This window comes from Oxyura jamaicensis, chromosome Z (genome assembly GCF_011077185.1).
Source record: "Oxyura jamaicensis isolate SHBP4307 breed ruddy duck chromosome Z, BPBGC_Ojam_1.0, whole genome shotgun sequence".
NCBI classification, from domain to species: Eukaryota; Metazoa; Chordata; class Aves; order Anseriformes; family Anatidae; genus Oxyura; species Oxyura jamaicensis.
In genome coordinates, this window is record NC_048926.1 from 10,902,122 (window position 1) to 10,926,485 (window position 24,364).

At 47.7% G+C, this 24,364-nt stretch overlaps 2 protein-coding genes across 9 annotated transcripts in view; one reads left to right on the forward strand and one right to left on the reverse strand.

The window, feature by feature from the left end:
* The first annotated feature begins 11,883 nt into the window (after window positions 1-11,883).
* Window positions 11,884-14,641, forward strand: PMAIP1 (phorbol-12-myristate-13-acetate-induced protein 1). Its single transcript, XM_035309162.1, has 2 exons — window positions 11,884-11,979; window positions 12,170-14,641. The coding sequence occupies exons 1-2, from the start codon at window positions 11,934-11,936 to the stop codon at window positions 12,280-12,282; spliced, it is 159 nt and encodes a 52-aa protein (XP_035165053.1). The 5' UTR covers window positions 11,884-11,933; the 3' UTR covers window positions 12,283-14,641.
* A 5,423-nt stretch (window positions 14,642-20,064) lies between these two features.
* PDZD2 (PDZ domain containing 2) overlaps window positions 20,065-24,364 on the reverse strand; it is a 199,270-nt gene continuing 194,970 nt past the window's right edge. For all 8 annotated transcript variants that reach the window (XM_035309157.1, XM_035309154.1, XM_035309153.1 and 5 more), the window contains one exon: window positions 20,065-24,352. In XM_035309157.1, the coding sequence (XP_035165048.1) occupies window positions 24,186-24,352 (167 nt within the window). In that variant the 3' untranslated portion in view covers window positions 20,065-24,185. The remainder of the gene's footprint in view (window positions 24,353-24,364) is intronic.

Consider the following 24,364-nt stretch of genomic DNA (forward strand, 5'->3'; position numbering starts at 1 on the left):
TATGTCCTTGCCAATACAAAGAAGGAAATTGATAAAATGAATTTTACCATGCAGAGGGTAAAACCCACTACTTAAAGCCATTTTCAATGCACTCTTTACTCTGGCAGCACCCTTGCTGCAATGGATCAAACCATTCAACAGTCTACACGCTCATGAGGGCACCTTCTTCAAACACAGGGTCATACTTGGACCTCGTGACATTTCGGGCCACCTCAGTGAGCAACATGATGAAATTCTGCCAAGAGGCTGACATCATCCCCACCCAGGGGCAAAATACAAACGTTTAATTTTTTTTCTTTTTTTTTTTTTTCTTTTTTTTTTTTTTTTTTTGTACAGCAATGTGAGCAGCTCTGCAATGTGAAACTGCTGAGGTTTAACAAGGAGAAATACAAATAAGTTCCTTCTTCAAAAACAAACAAACAAACAAAAAAAAAGAAGAAGGGGAGAAAGATGGGGGGATAGAGGGGAAAAGAAAAAAAAAAAAGAAAGAAAGAAAAAGAAAAAATCAAAGCATCTCTCTAGTGAAGCCTACTGCTTGGTAACTCATGAAACTGCAAAGGAGAGAGACAAGAGTCAAGCATCACTGAAAGTGATTATTTCACTTTCCTGTGGGGCAGAGCGCTGCCCTGACTTGCAGAAGCCACGCAGTGGGGGATCCGCTTCTCTGAGCAAGCGGCAGCGGTTAGCACCCTGCTGCCCAGGGAGTGCAGCTGCACCGCAGCGCAGCCAGGCAGGGGGGTGGCACGTTTTAATGTGTCTTCTGTCCCATTCTCCTCTTCCCAGGCAACAGGATGGGGATTTGAGGTCCCAGGCGGAGAGTGAGATGTTGTGGAGGTTGGCATCTCTGATAGTGCTGCTGCGCTCACACAGGTGACCCACTGGCTCAGCTCTCCCAGGATATGCAGCAATATTTTAAGTCCAGGGGCTAGTACTAAGGGGAAAGCCTAGCATTAATTGATGCAAGTGTTAATTGGATAATCGGGTTTGTTAAACTGAGTCAACAAACAGGAAAAAGGTGTATGCCATCTTCTACTCACGCATACTTGTCCAAGTGTGGTGAGCCTGGCTCAGTCCCCAGCCCTGGGCACCCTAGAAGTGGAGGAATTTAGGAAAGGGATTACTTATCTGATGATCAGGTCCTTCCCTGGGTGGACTCTTCAAGCTTCATCCTCTGCAGCAATGGCTTGATAAATAACAACAACTTCCATGTTGCTTTTGTGCAATAAATGTCAAAGGAATAAAGGAAAGAGAAAACATGTACTGGGGATTTCCACTGAGAGCCTGTGGTTAGGCTAAGCCTCCATGACACAATGGAAAATAGAAAGGATCAACAATAAACAAAGAGTGACCTGTCAGTTCTCTATCTAGCCACTTCATCATCAGCAGAGGCTCTGACCCCAAATAATAAAAAGTCACTACTCTCCTCTCTACAGGAGGGAGTGGGACAAAGATTTTGATTCCCATAAAGGGTCCATGGAGTTCTGGGGGATTTTTCCCTTTATTTTTCCTTTTTTTTTTTTTTTTTTTTTTTTTTTTTCTTTTTAGTCTCCTTCAGAATGTAATTTAATGGTCTTAGTGATAAACAATCAAAGAAACACTGCACAGATGGATTGTAGAGAGGCCTCTCATCCACTTCTGTATACCAGAAATTACTGGACTGTGGAAACACCAATTAAGGCTAAAGCAAAGAAGCATGGAGATAGACAGATTTTAATCATGCTGGCTACCCGCTGAAGCAAGTTTCTAAACATGTATTTAGAAGTTGTCCCGTTTCCTGTGCTTCGGTAAATATAAGATGTGTATAGCCCATAATTACACAGGCAAGTTCTGATGACTGCTTCCTCTTTCACATAAAGGACTTTTTCTCAGTTTTGTTTTTAAGCAGACTCTCCCATCAGCTGATTTTCTGTGTGTATAGTCGTAAATTAAAAAGCCCAACAAGACGTCCCCAGAGACGCAACAGGCCGGCCCTGCGTTTATTCCCGTGAATGTGCCTCAGCATTCCTGGCTTTCTGAAGTTTACTGCAGTTACCTACTTCGTGTTTCTTGTAAATGACCCAAATAAAGAATGAGTCATGGTGGCAGAGCTCACAGACAAACAATAAGATGATGATTTAGAGCTATGGATAACCACTCCGCAGGTTACCAGCTGCCATGCAGAATTTAGCCACGCTGCCAAAGAGCGTACAAGCAAAAGTGTGCAAAGAATAGTGTTAAAGTCAAAATGGCCTCGGGAGAAAACTTTTTCTTGCAGGATTAAAAATAATTAGTTACACCTAGTACGTACCCTTGAAATGTATCCTCTGAATCAGGGAGTCATTCATACTGACAGAAACAAGTGGAATAGAAGAAGGGAAAAATTACTTCATGCCTATCCTGTTTTCAGTAGTCTGAGTACCTTCCTCCTCATGTGTCCCATAGCCACCATTACGAGCAAGTGCCTGGGCTGACCCTGCCTGGCAAGATTTAACATGTTGTACTCCCTTATGCTCGGAGAACAGGACAAATATTTAATAATCACAGTAAAAAAGTATTGATCCTACTGTCCCAAAGAACACAAGCTCGTTGGTCCTCCACTCTAATAATATTCTTGCTAATTAAACCTGAATTCAAAGTGAAAATTTCCCTCCATCACCTTTGCCACCAGTTGTGGCCATGTATTTATTGCTGGTGGGAATGGAAGAGCAGCCACACACACACACAGCCGGAACAACCTTGGATTTTAAGAGGGCAAGCATGAGAAAATCTGCCCTCGTGGTAGGGTGCAGAGCTCTGCTTTGGCAGCAGGCTGCACAGGGTGCTTCCCCCACAAAGACCTGTGCACCACGCCTGGGCAGCAAATGCCATGGTGTGCAGAGGAGACGTAAATAGAGGCAGAGAAACAGCAGGTAGAAGATACCTGGATGCACCACAGCTACAGCTCTCACAAGCTCTGCTCACCTATGAAGCCCATCCTCCACTTGGCTCTACAAAAAAAGCAGACCATGTTCTGCTCCTGGGAGAAGTCTGCAAACCACGAAGGCTGCCGTTACCGCGGGAGGTCACAGAACAGTCTCCATTTCCTGTCTGATTTCTCAATTTGCATTTTCTTTCCTATGCATATAGAAAGTGGGTTTACGGGCTGTTGGATTTGTAAGATGCTGTACTCATGGGAAGATATTAGAAGTAACTGAGATAATGAAACAGTCACGTTAGAATGAACAAATACAATTCCAGTTAAGGATATTTACTCCCTTTCTCTAGTCCTGGCCAATAAATCTTCCAAACACACCAATGAAGAGGATGTCTATCATCCCTTCAGTGTAAGATGGGAGGTTGCCACAAGGGTTTTCAACTAATAGATCACTTTACTTACATACCCACGAAAGAATGTGATTTTCCTTTAACCTGGCATAAGTATGAAGAGAAATAGATTATTTTGGTGTTTGCTCCAAAAATTGTATACAGCTCATATTTCCAACCAATTATATTACAAATGATCTATGTAGATTAATAATGTAATTTGATCACACATCGATAGTGTTACTAATAATGTAAATCCAGTATCATGCGTCAGCAGCCCTCATCTCTAATATCTTACTGCCAAGGATAAAGAGACTACAACAACAACAATTAGAAATCTAAAGGAAAAGTAGTACTATTACTTTTTACCCATTCTGCTTAAATTCTGGTGTTTGCTTCTTGTGTTTCTTTACTTGTTTTTTTTTTGTTTTGTTTTGTTTTGTTTTGTTTTGTTTTGCTTTGCTTTGCTTTGTTTTGTTCTGTTTTTGTTGTTTGTTTGTTTGTTTGTTCTTCCTGTAGTTTAAGAATGTACCAGAAAAAGTGTAAGAAAGGAAACCTGGAGACAGAGAAACAAGTACAGTGAGAAATAGGAATTGCAAAGAACATCTTGAGCAGACATAATGATTATTGGAGTTGCCAGTACTGGATTTAATGCACTGCTTTTCTTTTTGTCTTTTGGAGGACAATTTCATAAGCAGGCCCTCTGGAGATTCTCCTCATACCTCAGAGGTGTCACAGAGCTACAGGTCCAATGCATCAGTGCCTGACTGCCCTCATGGCTCTGATTTCCCACATGTGGTTCCAAGAACACCTTTACTGATGGTTTTAAAAGCTTGATGAGGTATTTTGATGTTTTTCTGGATGCCATCACTTTCTGCTTTTTGGCAAGTGTTGACGCAGCACAAAAAGCAGTTTTCACAGTGATTCATCCTGAGTCAAAACTGAATGTTGACAACAGTTCATCTGACCAAGCACACAAACTTCTGTGGGCATCCCTGATATGAGCCTTCTGGGTTTTCAGATTGCACAGATTTATTGCCCAAACACAGGATTCTGTGACTCTGTGAGCTACTGAGCAGGAGACACAGATGCCACTATTGCTTCGTATATGTTGACTTCTGCTCAATGTGGCCTCTCCTGGGCAGCTGGAACCTGAATCCCAGGGTTGCGATGATCACACTGACAGCCACAAGGCCACCTGCCTATCACTGCTCTCTCCACTGTCCCCCTGCATGCACCCCCTGCCCGAGTGAAGGAACGTGGGATCTTCATCACCAGTGGTGGTGGTGACCCCAGGTCTCCAGAGAAACTGGAGAACTCCACGAGATACCGGTAAGGGAAGACCTGGGGCTGCCAGGGAAGCAGCCCCACACTGCTCACCCCTTACCAGCCCACAGATGTCCCAGCACCTGTAACCATCAGTGACACCTCAGGGGAGGTCACCAAGGTCACCCCAGGGGTCATATCCCATGGGGTCACCTGAGTCACCCAAGGGGGTACAGGTGGCATGGAGGTCACCACGGCCACCCCAAGAAGGTCTCATCCCATGGGGTCGCCTCCTGGCCTGGGACAGCCCACTGGCAACCAGGATACCCCGGTGCCCCCTGCCAGACCTCTACCACCACCTGCCTTAATTAAATCCCCTTTTGTTAAACGAGAAGAAAAAAAGCATCAACAACCACAAACTCAGACTACATGTGCAGAGCTGTGCACACCTTCGAGCTCCTTGCAGCTGTGCAGACGATGCGCCTGCACACATCCCAGCTCCCCAGGGCCCCAGCACCCACCGCAGGATGATGAAATAGGGAGGCAGGATGGCATCATGGTCACCCAGCGTGACTGCCGCTGCGCGGGGCCGAGCCCTACACCTGCCTGCAGGACGCAACCCACACACTTCCTCTCCGTGACCCCCCCTTGTTCTCCTCGTGTGCTCGCGCTGCCCTGCTCCTGTCCTGAAAACACAGGGTCAGAGGGGATGGGAACAGCCCTGCCGGGGGGCTCGCAGGTGGCACCCAGACCCACAGGGGGTGGCAGGTGCAGATGCCACCGGGACCTTCCCAAAACATCGAGGACCCAGAGAACAGAAACAGGTTGAAAAGTACAAAAATACTTTGTTGTTGTCAAGCACAAAGCACTTTTTCCTGTTTCCTCTATTTACTTCTCCTTTATGCCCCTTGGAGTCAGCCAGTGCATCTGCTGCGAGATCTCTGGTGAGGAAGAACACAGAGTCCTAACCCTCAAAAGGACACTTTTTTTTCTTCTTTTTTTTTTTTTTTTCTTTTTTTTTCTGACTTGTTTGCTTGCACTCTTAATGCCAAAGGTCACCACAGCAGCTTTATCTTTCCCACCAGCCATCACCACCACACCACTGGTGCATCCACGGGTGGGAGGAGCACGTGGCACATGATGGGAGAAGCTTGTCCCCACGCATAGGGCCAGCACAGACAAGAAATAGGTTCAGCTCTGCGGTGGCTTTGCTTTTCCTGCTGCCAGCATGGTTCAGCGTGGTAACAGCAGAGTGATCGGGGAACTTGGTGCTCCCCACAGCACCTCACCGCCCTGTCCCACCACATCCTCCTCTGTGAGCAGATCGCACCTCCAGAGGAAGTGATGGGCACCCCAAAAGGAGCACTGGTTGGCAGGAAGGGACGATCCTCCTTCAATTTTGGAGCAAGGTTATTGCCAGTGACACATTTCTTGCAGACCTTCATGCCTAAAGCTCCTGCACCAGGTCTGCAGGACAGCTCGGGGGGGGCTTTCCGTCTCCAGGGGACGGGGTGTGCAAGCGAGTGTGCGCATGTGTGTGTTTCGTTTTCTTTCCTGTCTAGAACAAGCAGCGAATATCACACCCTCCTCCTTTTGTCTACATCTGGGTATGAAAAATAAAACCAAAAAGGAAATGAGCTCATTTCAGAGCAACTAGTTGCAACGCTTTAAAGCGAAACCACCTCACATCATGTGATGCTTTCAGCCCTCTCCAGCTCTGTTGTACCAGCTCTGTTGTCAATCTAGCAGCGAGCCAAGCGATCCTCTCCCTTCACCACCTGTGTTCCCCTGGCAGCTTTCACCCCAGCATGATTTCAGCTTACCCCACTTTTCAGCGACTGAAGCCTGCATATTGTCCATTAGTGTGGGGGGACACAGCCTGCTCCTGCCAGCTCCTGGGGTTTGGGCTGCAATGAGCTACCCACAACAGTCTCGTGATTTTGCACCTTTCTTTCCTAAACAGACATTTTAAACTGAAACACAAATCATACATTCATTTCCTTGTAGTAAAGACATGTCCCAGACATCCCTGGCCAAACATACAAATCTCTTACTCACATACAAATCTCTTATTCACAAAACCATGGATGATTTGAAGAGTAGAGGCGATCCTATACTTTCTCACAATGTTGGGCATTCTGTCTGCCTCTTCCAAATGCAAAATTCTAATCTTCACTGTGAAGTAGACTTAAGTCCTCAACATTTCAAAGGAGAAGGTTCCTCAAAAGACATTGCATTCCTCTTTGGTTCCATCCCGGCTTTCTGGTATTAATTCTGTTTGCCTCTTCCTCCATGTTCCCCAATAAAATCTTCGTCAAATTTAAAACTGCTTCGTGGGATTTAGGAGCTCTAAGTGATTCTTTATCCAGTTGGAGAACATTCAAACGAGGCACTTCCAAAACCCAGCTTCAAGAAAGTATTGGTCAGATTAGCTTGACAATCTTCTAACCCTTCAGAGCAGCTCCTGTCCCACCTGAAAAACACTGCAAAGCATGGGGGAGATGCTGTGGTGCTGGGGGGTGGCTTGGTGCCAGGACACCTGCTTTGGATCCCTACTGTTAGACTTCAGTGAGGCACCAGAATGCCAGGAAAAAAAGTGCCAAGCATATCGTCTGTGGGATTTCCTTTTCCTCTATGCAAAAACTACAACAAAGTGCAGAGGGGGTTGTAGAGAATGGGGGGAAATTTGAGGTAGCCACAGCCTGAAAAAGATCTGGCAGCGCAGCAAGCGATGATACTCTGAATTCCAGAACAGAGCTCACTCAAATAATCATCGAAAATAACCACAGGCACAATGCCCAGACAGGCTTGTGCCAAAAACCTGGCAGCAGCAGTGCAGCTGTATTAACAGTAGTCGTGGTGTTTACAGAGACGCCCATGCACACAGAGGAGAGTTCTGCAAATACGCCACCAGCTCGATAAACGGTGATCAACGCCAATATTTACTTTGCTTATACCGACTTGTTCTTAGGTAGCAGTTACAAGGACTGGTCGTTATAAGGGTTTTGTTATCCTCATGAGTGTTAAAACCTGCTTAACGAGCTACCTAATGATTTTTGCCTTCTTTTACGGTGGTCCTTCCTAACTCAAACCGTTTTGGTGACCTCCAGCATCAGAAATGGCCTCACACGGAGCCACCTGCAGAGTCTTTGCTTCTGCTTTCACAGGGAATTCAGCACACCAGGTAATCTGCCCCGGCAAATTTAAGACTTAAGACCAGAAAAATTCAGTCGACTAAGTTTCCTCACAATTACTGCTTGACTGAAGAGCACAGAGGGATATGAACTCCCTTACACTCCAGCTATATCGAGGAGGGGCTGTGGTACCCAACCGCATCCTCAAACAAATGTTGTTGCTGTTGGTAGGGAAACTTCCCCTGCCTTTGGTGGGCGTCAGACCAGAAACATGCCCGTCATCCTTCAGAAGCATTTTCCAGCACTGAAATAAATAATGCAGCTTGCTTGGCACACGGATGGAGACACACTTCATGAAGAAGATGATCGTTCATCCACCCTGCCAGTGGGAGAGTGCTGCAGTACATGAGCAAGCTGTGAAGCTCACCTTTTGCTAGGAAAATCAAGCAATTAAGCTCCCAAAGCAAGCAGGCTAGAGAAAACAGCTTATGGGTGAGGCTACAGATTGGTGGTGCAGGGCAATTAGGTAATAATTAAACAGCAGGTAAAACATCTGTAAGTGGAATGCTCCCTAGTTTCTATTTTGCCTTTTTACAAAAGATAGCAGCAATAGCATTGTGCATAACTACATAAATCTGCATTGACCTCACTGCCGTGGAAGTGTAGGGAGCACCACAGCAAATGCTGGAGCCCCAATTTTTCCTGCAGTGTGGTGAGGCTGAGGCTAATGCCCCAGGGCAGTGGTGGTGTCCCCATCCCTGGAGGTATTTGAGAGACGTGGACATGGCACCAAGAGACATGGGTTAGTGATGGGACTCAGTAGTTCAGGCTGGTGGTTGGACTTTGCGACCGTGAAGGTCTTTTCCACCTAAATGACCCCGTGATTCCATTTGTACCAGTCAGAGAGAGCCCTGGAGGATGGCTGCCAGGGAAGGGCAAAAAAAAAACAGAGGGATCTAAGCCACGACAAACACCTGGTGGCCCACTGAGGCCAGCACGCAGCGGCCATTGCCCATGCTTGGCACAGCCGCACCCTGCGGCGCTTTCCTGAGATGACCTTTGGTTCGTGCTCCCGGCAGCCACGCTGCCCTTCCTGCTCCTGCTTTCGTGAGCATCAACAGGAACCACTGAGCTGTGGTGTGCAGGAACGGGCGAGAAGGGAGAGAAGGAAGCAAAGCAGCTCCTCTGCGATCACGGAGCTGTCAGCACCAGGCAGCAACCGGAGGAGCAGGAGAAGCTTCTCGTAACAAAGCGGTGGCAGTGATTTTTTTGAGATCGGTGAGGGAGGCGCAGTAACAGCTCAGAGCTGATTCAGCACAAATAACAGAGTTTGGAGAACAAGCCGCCACTTTCCTTTCCCTCTTAGTCTTGTTTTCGTTTCTGCAGCATTCGTTTTCCTTTCATCACCTCTGCCAGCTGGTGTTATTCATGCTGCGGGTCGGTTACGCCGTGGCTTTTGATCAGGTGCTGATGGTTAGACCGCACTGCCCAGGCAGCGGCGTTGCTCTGGGCACGCCATCTCGAGATGATTCTCCTTTCCCAGAGGCATATTTCCTTCATCCTCAGGTGCTGTTGAACAGAAACAAAGCGGAGGGCTGCTCCGAGGGACGGGGGCTGCTCCCCTCTGCTCCCGCCGATTACCCCCCAGCGGCTGCGCCCACCGTGGCCGCGCTCGGAGGAGCGGCAGCGAGCGGCAGCGTTCATTGCTGCTCCGTCGGAGGAGCCTCCCGGGGACCTGCACTTCCCACAGCCACGCTGCTTTATTTAGGGGAACTGAAATGAAAAACGTCAGAGCTCGCTGGCAGCCTGAAACCGCAGCGGTCTATTTTTCACTCTGCCCCCGTTGTGCAACGCTGAGCGCAGCCCGGCTGCGGTGCCTCCCTCACCCAGCGCCAACGATGCTGCGATGCGGGACAGATCCGGAGCTGGTGCAAGGCAGCCCCTCTAGCAGCGGGGCTTCCTGCCCTGCTCCACAGCGCTCAGACACAGCTCTGACCGTGGCAGCAGGGTGGCAGCCGGTCAGAGGTGAGCACCGCAGGCACTCCTGACTCTCATCCCCATTTTGCTCCCCTGTCCACCTTTTTTTGGGAGGAGTCAGTGCTACGGAGGCATAGAGAGGCATGGGTTTTCTGCCTTGCTGGAGGAAAAGTCATTTAAATAATATGATCAGGTAATAGATCTCTCTCGAAATCCACACAGGAGAGCAGGATCACATAGTCCTTTAGCCCTGCCCAACTATGCAGAACAAATGAGCGCAGTAATTCTGCTTTTTGTTTCACGGGGAGGAACACACGTGCACCCAGCACTGCAAGGGGCTGGGCACGTGTCCCTCCTGCCCTGAATTCATCAGTGCCTTCCTCGCGCTTGGGGCAGCTGAGCACCGCAGGGCAGGGATTTACGGAGCAGCCATGGGGGCCGTGGGATGCAGCCCAGGGCATCGCGCGCAGCCGCCAGCACAGGAGCCGACACGTCACGCAGGCTGACGCGCTCCGGGGCTGTTTGCCTGCCTTCCCACCACCCAAAACCCAGCAGACCTGTTTTGAAGGAACAGCTTCTTACGTAACAGGGATCGTTCGGTCAAAGGGCAGCTCTCCCTGACCGGGCCTGGGTTACAAGCACGGGTGCTTGCGCATCTGAAAAAAAAAACGATCCTAAAAACATCGAGTCGAGCAAATAAACCTATATACCATGCTAAGTTTTATAGCAAGGGGTGAGGGATGAAAGCAATGCCTTCTCAGACACCACAGGGCGTCTCTGTGGCCAATTTAAAGGGCTCTGACACCAAGCACCAGCCCAGCAAACCATGGGGCGCTGCCACAGCCCAGCCACCCTCTTTGGGACTGGCAAAAGCCTCATCCAGCCACAGCCTTTGTTAGGGCACCACATCCTGAGACATGCAGGGAAAAGGGTTTCTGGTCTGAGCTGGTGAATGCTTCAGGTCACAACAGATGTTAAAGTCACCCGCTTGTCTTCAGAGGCTCTGATCGCACAGAAAGGAGCTTCTCAACAGCCCGTTGCGGGCCTGTATTACACCTTGCTCTCTCTTCCCGCTGGGAGCTGTGGTTTGATGTGAAAGGCAGGCATCTACTGGCATCCAGCCACAAATCAATTCTTTGTCATGTCTGGCACTTCCACTCTTTATGCCAATCTGTTTTCACTTCCCCTAAATGGGAACTATGGGACTATGCCCTATGCCATGGCACCAAACAGCAGCTTTCCTATGGCCAGGAGGCAGACGACTGACTGTATCACTGACAGCCCTCCCTGAACTATACAACAGACTCAGAATGGCCACACTTCAGTTTCTGCTCCCTTTCCAAGTAAAAATCACAGTGAGCACAGGCACTTAGGGACATGGTGTAGTGGGGTGACAGTGGTAGTAGGGTGATGGTTGGACCAGATGATCTTGGAGGGCTTTTCCAGCCGTAATGATTCTAGAGTGTGCCCTGGACAGGGGGGGGTGGGGGGGGGTGGGAGGGGGGTCAGCCATCCACACGGGGTCAGCCATCCACACCACGACATGGACCTGATCACTTCCCCATGCCTTGTTTGAGGGCAGGCTCATCATCACCTTGAAAAAAACCGTACAGCCAGTGTCAGGAGCACCTCCTGGCTGAGACCAAGGAGCTCTCAGCAAGACCCTCTGGGTCATTTTGTGTACCCACTCCTTTGCTTCTGCTGGTCCAGGCACAACTCATCCCCCTCATCTTCTTACCAAGCCCACCCCACTGCCCACCACAAGCACATCCCGCTCCTTCACCCCTTGTTGAACACCCCTTGCCTTCCAGGAGCGCATCCTTTGTGCCTTACCAAGCCCACCCCACCTCTCCTTGCTCAGCCCAAGCACGACCCCCTCCACCTGCCCCTCACCCACAAGGTGCAACCCCAACCCCTCCACCACCTCCCCGAGCCCACCGCACTCCTCCACCCCCTCTCCCCTTCTCCTCGTCCTGCCCCAGCACGCCGCCCATCTCCGCTCATTTCGGCACCGGCGGCGCTGTCCCCGCCGCCCCGGGCACGCTCGGGCATGTCGTCGCCCTCCCATTTCTGGGGGGGGGAGGCGGGATCCCCGCGTACTTTCCGGACGTCACAGCCCGGGGAAAGCCCCTCCGCCCCGCCGCTATTAGAGCCGCGCTCCGCCCCGACCGCCGTCATTTGCCCGCCGTCGCCGAGCCGTGCCGAGCCTTGACAAGCCGGGCCGAGCCTTAACGAGCCGTGCCGAGCCGTGCCGAGCCGTGCCGTTTCGCCGCGATGATGCCTTGCAAGACCCTGCGCAAATCTGCACCACCCGCCGCAGGTACATGGGGAAGGGAGCACTGGGGGGGGAGAGGGGGGTAGGATGATGGGGGAAAGGTGGGGGGACAAATCCGGGTGTCACATTTTTTGGGAGGCTAATATAGAAAAAAAGCGATTTTTTTATTTTTTTTTTCCCATTGATTTGCGGCCGGTAGCGGTGCGGGTGTGAGCGCTGTGCCTGTGCTTTGCAGAGCGGGAGGCGGTGGCGGAGTGCGCGCTGGAGCTGCGCAGGATCGGCGACAAGGCGGACCTGCGACAGAGGATCCTGAACCTGATCGCAAAGCTGTTCTGCCCCAAAACGTGAGCCCCCCATCCTCGGCGGGGCGCAGGAAGAGAGGGAAGACCTTGGCTTTGCAGATCTGGAACGAGAGACTTCGCTTATACTGGGGGATGGAGAAAGCTCTTTGCATCGCGTTTTGCTACCCGGAGCCACCGGAGGATGGCTGTCGCAACATGATTTCTTTGGATAGTGTTACAGCATCATCGGCCCATCGATGCCAGGCTGGAAGGAAGCTAGCGCTGGGCAGAGCCCCTGGGGCCGGGGGGCCGCGGGGCAGGATGCAGCCGGGCACAGCCTGCCGTGGCATCCTTCAGTCCGCGCAGCTACGTCTCACCTTCGGGAACAAGACAAAAACATAATAATAATTGAAAAAAAAAAAAAAAAAAAAAAAGGGCAGCAACTTGGAACGCGGGACGTCTGTCACAAGGTGAATGGCGGCGCTCAGGTTCTGACTGTTCTCGTTTCCTACAGCTCGGATTCTGCTGGACGGGGGGGGTGTGGTGGTGGGGATGTCTCAGTCGTTAATTAAACCACTATCGGTATTGAAAGGTTATTTGCTGTTAAAAAGTTGTTTCACAGACTGAAAACTACAATTCTAAGAATTAACATGATGTTGTGTAATTCTAGTCTGTCTATATTATATATATTTACATATTTATATTTATATATATAATATATATTTATGCAAATACATGTAACCCTGCTTGCACGAAAGGAGTATTTCACAGAACTATCAGTTGAATGCTACTTTTTTACTCTCAAAAAGCCGTATGGAAAAAAGTGTTCAAATCATGACAATATATATATATATAATTATATTACCTAGAAGAAAGCGTAATGTTTTCTGATAGTAAAAGAAATACCCCGTGCATCGCAGGAGGAAACATACTTTAGTATATCGTTAAGTATGACGTATGAATATATATTATACAAATACAGATATTGAGGTATTTGAGTTTAGGGGAAGGAATTCTTTTAACATTATAAAGAATTTCTTGAGAACAATATGACCACTCTGTATTTTTATAAGTAACAATATAAATCCTAGAAGAAGAAAAAAAAAAAAAAAAAAAAAAAAAAGTAGATCTTAAAGCTGAATCTGAGTTTTCTTGAGTACATTATTTTTTCAAAAAAGGCAGCTATGTCTCTTTGAAGAAATAATAGCATTGAATGTTACAGTCAGTACAGGAAAGTAGCCTTGGGTTTTTAAATGTTCGATGATACTTACAAGCTGAGGTTCTTCCCCTGTACTTCACTTCCATTTCATTTTGATGGTATCCTCATCTAAGTTCCGGAACGATGAAGCTGCTGTAGCACACCCGGTGAATGGTGATGCGTTACGCCTATCTCGCGGAGGGGTTCCCCTCGGCTGGCTTTGAAGGAGCTGAACTAAGCATGCAGCTCGCTCTCGAGGCAAGTGCTAACCCTGCTTGTCTGTTCTTGTCAGACGTGACCCTGAACACTGCTCTTTCTAGCAAGAAAAAGCTTGTAGCCGGTCACGTTTTGTTACTACCTCTTCAGTCAGTGTTCAGAAGTATGCAAAGTGACCATCTCCTTCCGGAGATGCAGCGTGAAAAGAAACATGAAGTCATACTCTCGCTTCTCCTACTAACCTCTGCTTTGGTGTGTACGTTTGCACTGTGTCAGGGTGCGTAGCTGCACCTCCTGAATCCTGTCTCACATTGCAGTTCTTCCTGCCTTGTAGTGGCGCCTTGCTTGTATTTATAATGCGTTTTTCAGCTAGCTCTTCTGAACCTGCCTTTGCAAAATTGTCGTTGCATAGCGAGCTTCGCTCGCTGTCACGACCAACCGTGTGGGGCTGTTACTTGCTGACAGTGATTGCGCTGAGCAGAAGGGGGCTGATGTTGCCTCCTGCTCGGAGGACTTCACCCAGTTCCAGCAGTGTTACTGGGAGCTTTGCTGTTGGCTTGAGCCAGAGGTACAGTTTCTTCCCGCTCTAAGCCAGCCAACTCCTTTCCAGTGAGAACGTAATGTTTCACATGTAGCTGTTACCTTAGTATTTCAAAGTAGCATGTTTTGCTGACACGTACATAGGTCGGTTTTCCCAGTATTAAAAAGTAAATGCAAAGAGTTTTTGTTAAACACCAGTGTCCAGGCAAAGCTGCTCACCAGGGGCAGCCCTGAGCGTGGTGGAAATAGTGCAGCTGCAAGCCCCTGTCCCAGGGAGCCCTGCAGGCTGCATCGGGGGCACTGCGCCTGTCTGGGGCCCCCAGAGACATGCAGCATTAGCATTCACAGTAGTAGCTGAAATGTATTTGGGTAAGATTGTTCTGTTTAATGTATGCTGCTTTGAAATTTGATAGAAAATGAGGTGCAGGTCTCACAGAGCCTGGCCAATAATTTAGGCTGTAGCACACACAAATGTTACAAAAAAAAAAAAAAAATGTATTGTATCCCCATAAATGCGTTGTCTTGGGGCTATCTAAGTTAAGTACCAGTGCAGTGTTTTTCTGTCTAGATCTGCAAGGACTATTTGTTTTTCATGAAATGTTTTTATGTTTCTCTGAAACTTGTCAAGAGTGCTAGCATCCGCACTGAGCTCAGGAAAAAGACCTAAATTAAAGCGATCAATTCATGAGCAAATACTCGTTGATGTCTTCCCTAAGTTTCCTTTTGTTACTTCGCCAAACCATCTGCTACTGTATGATTAAAAATATGAGTTTGTTTTTCTTAAGGCCCATTCTGGATAGGGGCTGGCTATTTCACTGTATGTCCTATGCATATATGTCTTGAACTCTTATTGAGATAATAAATATGAAATGCTAGCAAGAAAAACTAGTCATTGTTGTAACTTTGTTTTCTGAGGGCTCTGAATTAGTTGTTGTATTACACAAATCACTTCCAAATAGCTGGAAGTCAGAGGGCACACGCTGAGACAACATCAGAGTGCCAACAGATTGATGCTGGGAGACCAGGCTTTCATTCCTGGCTGTAAGAGGAACAAGACCTAACCCTCTTCCTGAACTTCAAAATGGGACACCAAGGCAGGTGTTCTAGTATGTTCTAGGGACTTCTGCCTGCAGAACATTCTGGTGGTGGCAGGGGCACCTGCCAGGGGTACCTCTACCAGAAGCACTGCAGCTTTAAGGAAGAAAATCCCTGGGGATCAATCAATGAAGGGCAGAAATTTTAGCTTCTTTTTTTTTTTTTTTTTTTTTTTTTTTTTTTTTTTTTTTCCTCCCCACTCCTTGGATGCAGGCAGCAAGACACGCAGAGTTTTGCCAAGGTCAGATTTTGACTTTCTCCAAAGTTTGATGTTGGCATTCTGGAAGGGGAGGAAAATTGTACCACTTACCACGAGGGATAGCACAGAGCTTCCTCCACAGAGGAGGCACAGAGCTGGGGTCCAAACACACGGCTATGGGGAGAAGAGCCCAGGACATTCACCGTGATGCTGTGCTTGTCAGCAGCTTTGCCCTGCCTCATGCTGCTTCTCCACAGCTCTATGGGCAGGGGAGAAGCACCACTCCTAGGGCACACATCCCCAGCACGAGGAGGGCTAAAAGCATCCTGGCCAAAGGCTCTGGTTTGTGGCAAATGACAAAATAAATAAATAAACCAGAGGGGAGCAAGTCCCTGTCCCAACCCACTTAGCCTCAGCAGAGCAGCTCACGCTCACGAGTCTTGTTAGCCTTATGAGAGCACCCAGAGCCACCTTCACCCAGTGCCCGCAGGGTCCGTACCGGAGCGCGATGCCGCGACACAGTGACCTGCTCCTCCCTACAGGGCACGGAAAAAAAAGTCTCGTAACAGAGGCACAGCACGGCCATCTGAAAGAGCCTGACTCACCCCAAGCTGATATAAAAATAAAAAAAATAATCAACAAACCAAACCTGCCAGGGCCGCCAGCCCAACACGCTCAGCACCGGTGCACGTTTGTGCTGTGCTCAGCTGGGCGCAAAGCAGTCCCGTGGCAGCCACCAGCTCACTCTCCCACACCCGAGACTGGATGCACAAGTGGCATTTCCTGAACAAATTGCTAGACACCAGACAACACACACACACACCCCTCCGCCCCTGGATGTTTTTCTCAGTCATTTGGAAAGTAGAAGCTCATACGCTGCTAAGTATTTTTAGCATGTGCCCTGGAAGGGGCTCGTTTTCTTATTTTCCTTCTGTTGACACGAGACAGTGCGAGGGCATGACGTGCATCCGTAGAGATGCTGGAGGCCAGACAGGAAGGGCTGGGGATGTGATGCACTGGCTTTCAGTCTGGCAGGGTTTTCCATGAAGCAAGTGGCTGTCTGATGGCGGGACGGTCAGTGAGAAATAGTCCCGAAAGCTGTTAGGGCTGTAAACAAGGGTCTTTGCTCACGTGCTGCACTGCATCGTCTGGGTGATGGGCTGAGAAACTGGCCGTGCCAAGGCTGCCCTCCCTTCTCACGCAGTCTCTTTGCAATGCAAATCTCACCAGCCCATGATCCCTACGAAAGCATGGAGGCAGGTGTCTGCAGCAGCAGGCATCCCACGAGACACTGCCTGTGACCTACAGCCCTTTCCATCCCTTCACCTTACGGAGGTTTGGGCATTGCTCCCCAGTCACCATGAAGGGAGCATGTCGCTCTGTGCACCGCCCCAGGGACCCAGGCACCCCCCTGCAGACGTCCCCCAGCTGGGCACAGACCCGCTCACTGCATAAGGCTGGGAGCTGCCGTGGGGCTGCTGGCACCCCGAGTTGCTGCTGCTGCCACCCCAGGGGACTTGGAGCAGGGCACAGCTCCAGGACAGCACATTTGTCAAGGTTTTCCTGCCTTAGCATGCTCTGCCCAAGTCACGGTACCGCTGTCATGCCTCCTCCCTCAGCACAGAGCTGCAGAACCCGGCCCAGGCCGCAGCCACCTTTTCCAAGCGCTGTGCCGCAGGGATTCAGGGGCAGGTTTCCTCTTACGCCTTCCCCTCCCTGCTCCCAAAAGGGACGTGACCGAGCTGTGACGGAGGCACAAGGCCACATTGGCTCCAGGTCCCTCCTGCCAGGACGAGGAATGAGGGCAGTCACTTTTACTGGCAGCAGCCAGGCTGTGCCCAGCGCTGTGTCAGGGCAGGCAGCACGTCGAGGAAATCGGTTCACCAGGTAGGGAAAAACTGCAGGAACTCCGGCCTCATGGAGCTTGTTTGCTCAGTGCAGAGATACCGGCCTGATTCAGCTGCCCAGGGAGGTGAGGCTGGTGTACGCGGAACTAGCAGATGGCAGGCAAGAAGGTTCTGGTTTTATTGCTGATTAGCTTCAGAAAATACCCTGACTAATGGAAAACATCATTGCAGTCACAGCTTTGCACAATGCAGGACAGAAGGGCAACCCCTTGTTTGGGAAGAAGATGGTTATTTACACCAAGAAGTTTGTTCTTACAGTCATTTGGTGGGAAGGATTTTACACTTTTTAACAGGAAGAAAACAAACAAACATTAGAAATTGTCGTAACTGTGATTAATTTGTGAAATCTCTTAGCTGAGTCAAGTGCTTGGAGGAACCCATGACCGCACGGAAAGAGCAAGCCCTGGCTGGCTTTCCCTCTAAAGGAGAAGTCTGAAATGGGCCACAGCTCCTTTTGCCAGGGCAGGTGATGGCCCTCTGCCTTCATCAGTGCTCCTCGGTGAGGAGATCCCACCCAGCCTCCTTCACCAGAAGCAGCAGGGACCAGCCCTGGATAACACAGCATCCCTTGCTTCCCACACACTCATTGAGGCAAGGCTGCTGGACACAGGATGGAGGTGCTGTGAGAGCACTTGTATAACCTGAGAGTGTATAGAAAGAAAGAAGAAGAAAAAAAAAAACTCCAAAATGGCTGGACCAAATGTCTGAAGCTGGCAGCAGAGCTGGGGGTGGTTTTGCTCCTCCTCACGGATTTTGACAGAATCCCAGAAATCTAGGTGGGTCCATAAATGACCACACCAGAGGCAGGTGGACCCTAAGTCAGGGTGAGAGATGGTAACAGACTGGGAGAGCAGCAAAGACATCAGAAATGGTAAATAAGCCAGAGCTTTTCAGGTAGGATGATAAAAACTTGAGTGCAAATAAGTCAATGCCTCTACTTATCTCATTTAGATCTCAGCCCTGTGTGTCAGTGATAGGGGAATTTAAAAATGTTGTGCCCCAAACTGTAAAGTCCTTCTCCTTTTTGTGCCAATTTCCCTGTGTGCCAACACCCCAAGGCTTTCAGAAAAACAAACAAGCAAACAAACAAACAGTCTCTTAAACATATTTGGGGTGGATAAAACCAAAACCTAACTTTCTACTGTTGTACATAGCTTCAGGCATAAATGATGTCTCAAGTGCTAACCCATTTATGGATTAAGTCCATTGTGTCTAATCTCTGCTGAATTTCTCTGTAATGAGCCACTGTCTGGGGCAATTAAGGTTTTAATTAAGGGCTTTCAAGACTCATCCTACCAGAGCCAGGCTGCTCTGAGGCTTGACCCCGTGGATACCCAGCCTTACGTTAGGACGATGTGAGAAGGACAGACAGGAGGGCTGCCTTTCTGTGTAGGAAAGGGGCTCAGGGCAGCAAGGAAGCCAAGGCACCAGCTTTTTTCTGGGGTGATTCAGCACGAGAGCCGGGGCTTTTTCCTCTGCATGTGACTCTTGTTCACTCGCACCCTTCTGGTGCAGCACGCGGAAGAGAAACCAAAAGTAAATGCAGCAGCCTGTGGGTAAACGCGGCAGCCTGTGGGGCATGAGCCTGAACATGACAGCGATGCCTTAGGAGCAGAGGAAGCAGTCGCCTTCCTCCCCTCTCAGGCAGGCCAACCAGCCCTTTCTGGCAGCACTTAGCACCAGAGGAACTGGTGTGAGGCCACCAAGGCTCGGCAGGAGGGAGGTGGGCGAGCACCGAGCAGAGGCACGCGAGCGAGAGGGCAGGGCTGGGGGGCGAGCCAGCCGGGAGTTTCCAGCCGTGCAGCTGCTACGAGCGCCCAACCCAGTGCTCAAAACATGGAGCAGTGCACTGCGACTCAGGAGGGCCTGGGAGGAGGATATAAATGCCTAACCCACCATTTCCTTCCCCCGGCTCAGCCTACCTCGCAGCGACTAGCTGACATGTCCGGGCACTGACAGGCAGCACTGGTTTGGGGCACCTCTGGCATTCCCCATGTCGAAGCAGTTCCCGAGGAGGACATCTGGACTGTGCTTTCCAGGCTGACTCATCCTTCTGGGAGGTAGGCTTGCTTGGAGCCACACTGCAGTGGCAGTGAAGATGGCTGTGTCTGTAGAAAGGTGGATGCCAATGTTCCCAGTTGGGGGGTTATGGCCTTACCTCCTGCCATGAGCGCCGCTGCAGCTCCACACCATGCACACAGAGCTTACAGCCAGCCCAGCACACACCACCAGCATACTGGGGTTTTGGAGGGGAGCTTACCCCCAGGGAAGGCTGGAGACAACAGCAAATACCAGGCCAGGACTAGCCATGTATACATACAGTCCATCCCCCTGTTGCTTGGCAGGAGGTTGAGAGGCTTGCTCCTAAGGAAAATTGCATTACACCTTTGCCATCTGAATTTTCCTTGCTAAGGGGCAGGAAAACAAAACAAAACAAAACAAAACAAAGCACATCTTCCAAGATAACATAGCAGGTCCTAGACAACATCTTTTAACACTTCTTAAGTGCCTTAACCCTGTTTACACTGAACAACAGTTCTTACAGGGCACTGTTTTACTTCTGGCTTAGATGCCCAACTTGACAGCATTAGCGCTTGGTCTTTGTGCTCTCCAGGACAGCTTCAACTCTGCAATGTCACCTACAGCCGTGGACCAACCAGACTTTGGTGTAACAGAAATAAATACCTGGAGGAGTACTAAGGATACCATTTATTTTCAAAATCACTAAAAAACCCAAACAAAACAGTTTATGGCGATACAGATTTACATAACAGAGACAGCAAATTGGAAAATGTACAATCTATTTCATGTTATTGCACTCACTGTTTATAATATACAAGGCATTTTAAACAGTTTTCATTAGAAGAAGTTTTATTTATATAAATAAAAGTGTAAATATACAATATCATACAAGAAGTGTATCAGGCTAATACACAAAACCTACCTATAGTGGGATCCCCATTTCTCACAAAATCTAGTCTACTCATCAAATATTTGCACGTGTACATACCCTAAACATAGAAACAGGTAAACATTCCCACCTGGGAATGGTCCCTTCAGATTTTGAGAAGAACCACTGCAGAATATTAACTAGGGTTAATTTTAAGTGAGGATTATTAGAAAACGAGTTAATCAGCAGTTTCTTAATACTTATCTGCCCTCATTATTATTATTTTATTTTTTAGCAAGAAAATGATCAGATATTGCTCCCTCCCTAATTTAGGCCTAACCTCACAGTTTTGTTTTATTTTTTTTTCTGAACACAGATGCAGTCCCCAAAGAAGCTGTGAAGAGCTTCCAGGCACAAAAGGCTGCAGAATATTTAATTGTGGAATCACACCGGAGCCTACTCTCATATCCTGTCCAGGATGTGCCCCAAGCCTAGGAAGCAGCAAAGCCAGACCAGACCAGACCTGCTCTATCTAGGAACAAATTCACCTTGTCTGGCATGCCTTCAGGTCCCGGATGAAGAGTTTTGGACCAAGTGCATATTTTCATCCTGATTTTGGTCTTTCAAATTGCAGCTATGAGTCTTTGGAGAGTCACGGCTCTCCTGCCAACCCTCCTGCGTGGAAAAGAATTACTGTGGGGACTGGCATGCAAACAGCAAGGCCAAAAATGCTCATGAACTTACTGAATACTGATGAACTAATGCAACTTCGTCATTTTGATGTAACCAGGCTCTCAGAAAAGTAACCGTTACTTTGCTAGGTGTGTAACAGAAGGTTCATTACATCTGTTTGCTCTATCTATCCTTTTTGTAATAAAGTGGATCCCCATTACATACATGGTGGGACTTTTTTTGGGAGTGTCACCCCAATAGAGACATCAGGAATTGCTACTGTAATCAGATCAACACTGGTAGCATCAGTAAAGATGTTTCCTGTTCCTTCACCAAAAATAAAATAAAATAGTATTTTCCAGAACAGGAACAATCAGGGTTAAATACTATTCTTTTTCTTGCTGTAAAGGTAGTAGAGAAGCATATCATTCTACCCATATTAAGTATCAGACTTAAAACATTAAACCTATCTTTTACGTTATCGCCACTACTGAAACACACAGAACTCCCTGGCTCTCTTTGCTGTTACTTATCCAACACATATCTACGTGCATGTAAAGTAAAATACTGAACAGTATTCAAGTACTGAAAAATAAAAGCCTTCTATACCACTCACAATGAACAGTATCTGCAAATAAGTGTGAAAATACTCACCACCTATCATTTTAAGACACCTCAAATTAAGTTTGATTTACAAAATGAGGACTTGATCTTAGAGCTCACACCGGTTAAGGAGGGAGCTATATGTCCTCCCGGCATTGGAACCTCAAAAATTTTCAACTGTGTACTGAAAAAAAACAAAACAAAACAAAACAAAACAAAAACAAAAACCACAATTTCCTAAAACATATTTGTGATTTACCACATTAAAATAGCGAAAAGTCAGTACTGCACTTGTACGTATTATACATATACAGGAATGCATTTACTACACTGCATTAAATTCCACATGCATTTTATGTATCTATTATACACGCTATTACAATCAGAATTTGGTCGCTCCTGAACAAGGCCTAGCCATTTCATTGCCAAATGTCTGCTGTTTTTCAGCAAAAAATCAAAGCTAACTTTTTTATCCCCATAAGGTCCTCTGACCCAACGTGCTGCATCTTCCTGAAACCTACCCACAACTGAGGTGACCAAAGTTGAGAAACGGTCCCAACGTAGCGGCTGAGCTTTGGGGTCACAGGGGACCCAATTCCACAGCCGTTTCACAGCACTGAACCTGAATTAGCTTAAACACATATCCTGCAGGCAAAGCGGCTGTAGGAATATGTACAGTATTGCCTTTTTTGTAACCAAAAAGTTGCATCTCTCCCTGGATTTTCGTGCGAGTGCATGTCACTGAAAAAGAATTAACTCTATTTATTTATAGGCAAACATTGCACAGCTTTACTGCTTGCTTGGTCTCTGGTTGTCTCACAGAACCAAATTTTTTTCTGTGTATCATGAGCTGCAGACTCATGAAGCTGTCACCAAAATGAACCAAACCGAGAGCCCACCATCCCGGAAGCAATTGCTCTAAGCACTGTTGAATAAAGATAAGCAAACTGAACGATAGCATGATCTTGGGATAGGGCCAAATGACAAGCCCAGAACTTTTTGTAACAGCTATGCGGTGTCTTGCCTTACTATAAACTTCAGATTTGGACCAGCTCCAGGCTGAGAGCTCTTCACCCCGGGCATGTTGGCTGTGAGTGGGTCTCCAGCCTAATGTGACAAACAACCTGAGCACTCTGGAACAAACAACTTGTTCTCAGCTGATAAGGATGCTGGCCCATTTCCTCCTGTATCTCTTTTATGTTGTTTAGCCATCCCAGATGTAGGAAGAGAAATAGCAGAGTCTAATCGTTCGTACCCATACATTCTCCTCCCTATAGAGCACACTATAAATAACACCGGGCAGCATGGCCCGCTGCTGATACCTCTGCCAGGGGTAGAGCTCAGAAAATCCAAACTAAATGCCTGCAGCATTGCAACTCTTACAGTTTTGCTCTATCTACACCATGGCTTCTCCCAGCTATGCAAACAGTTTTCAATTTCACCATTCAAAACCCTCAGCATCAGTCCGTTCCTGACACAGCCGGGCAGACTTACACCTTGCGCACACATACTCACCCACTCCCACACAAGCCAAAATAAATACTGGACAGGAAAGGAAAAAAAATATTAAAAAAGAACAACTAAAAGTCACCACAAATACAGCCAATTCAGATTTTATCTGTTAAAAACCACATCCTTAGACCACCACTTTCCAGCTTGAGTCAACCTCTTGTAGCCAAATAAAAGCAGCCTGGCTTTCAGACGTACTTAGCGATTGCTGAAGTCTGTGGGATTTGCAAGTACTCAGCACTTGAAATTGCTCCTCTTTTAAATATATACATATATATAAATATACACACAGATATATTTAAATATAAATATATATTTAAAGGTGTCTAATGTTAGAAGCCTAAATTTGAAAATTCAGACCCCAAATTTTATCGCTCCCCACAACTAGCAACTCAGTCTACACCTTGGTGAACAATCACCTAATATTTGGACTTGATTTTCTTGCTCACAAATTTCAACTGTATTATTGCCAAGTGCTTTGCGATACCAGTTGCCACTAACAGCAGATTCAGTTGTGGTGGACGCTGAGTTAGTTCATCAGTTTTAAGAGGATTTTTCACCTTTGCAATAAAATGCTCGTGTTTTAGGCATAAAAGTTGTGCAAAATTATACTTCTCTTTTGTCATGCATTTTTAGCAAAACTGCACTTAGAAGAATAGAGTGAGATTGTTCCAGACATTCTCTTATTATAACAAATAAGGACCAGACCCGAAGTAAGAGTCCTGAAGTCAAGTTATAGCTAAGCGATACAGTACAGTCTAAATACCCACCCTTGTCAACAGGATGGCTAATGACAAGTTGTACTCCTGATGCCCTGCAGGTACTAAAAATATCAGGGACAGGCACAGTGTTATTTATCTCAGTCAAAATACTTTAAACCAAACCCGTTAAGGTCTTGAAGTTCCATTAAAACTGCCACATAATACAAAAATGTCTCTAGCATTTGGTTTCCTTCATCCTCAGTAACTAGGCGAGATTTTATGACATTCATCACACTCATTTGCTCAGTGGTTCTCCAAGGCTCTTAGCACCTCTCTGTAAAGCATTAAGACACTTCTGTGTGGCATTAGAAACAAGGACAGCTTCCAGCCAGTTTTAAAAGTTTTTGTCTTAGCAAGTGTGAATAGATGTAGCGCTCCCATCACACTGAAGTCCTGGGTTTTCTGATTAGTAACTGAACAGGGCCCTCTGGCACGGATTTAATAATGTTCCAGGCATCGTAATGCATGAGGCCAAGTAATGATTTTCCACTAACAGCAAGAATTTCATCTCCAGATTCTATGTTTCCAGCTTGCTCTGCAGCACCACCTAGGAGCAAAA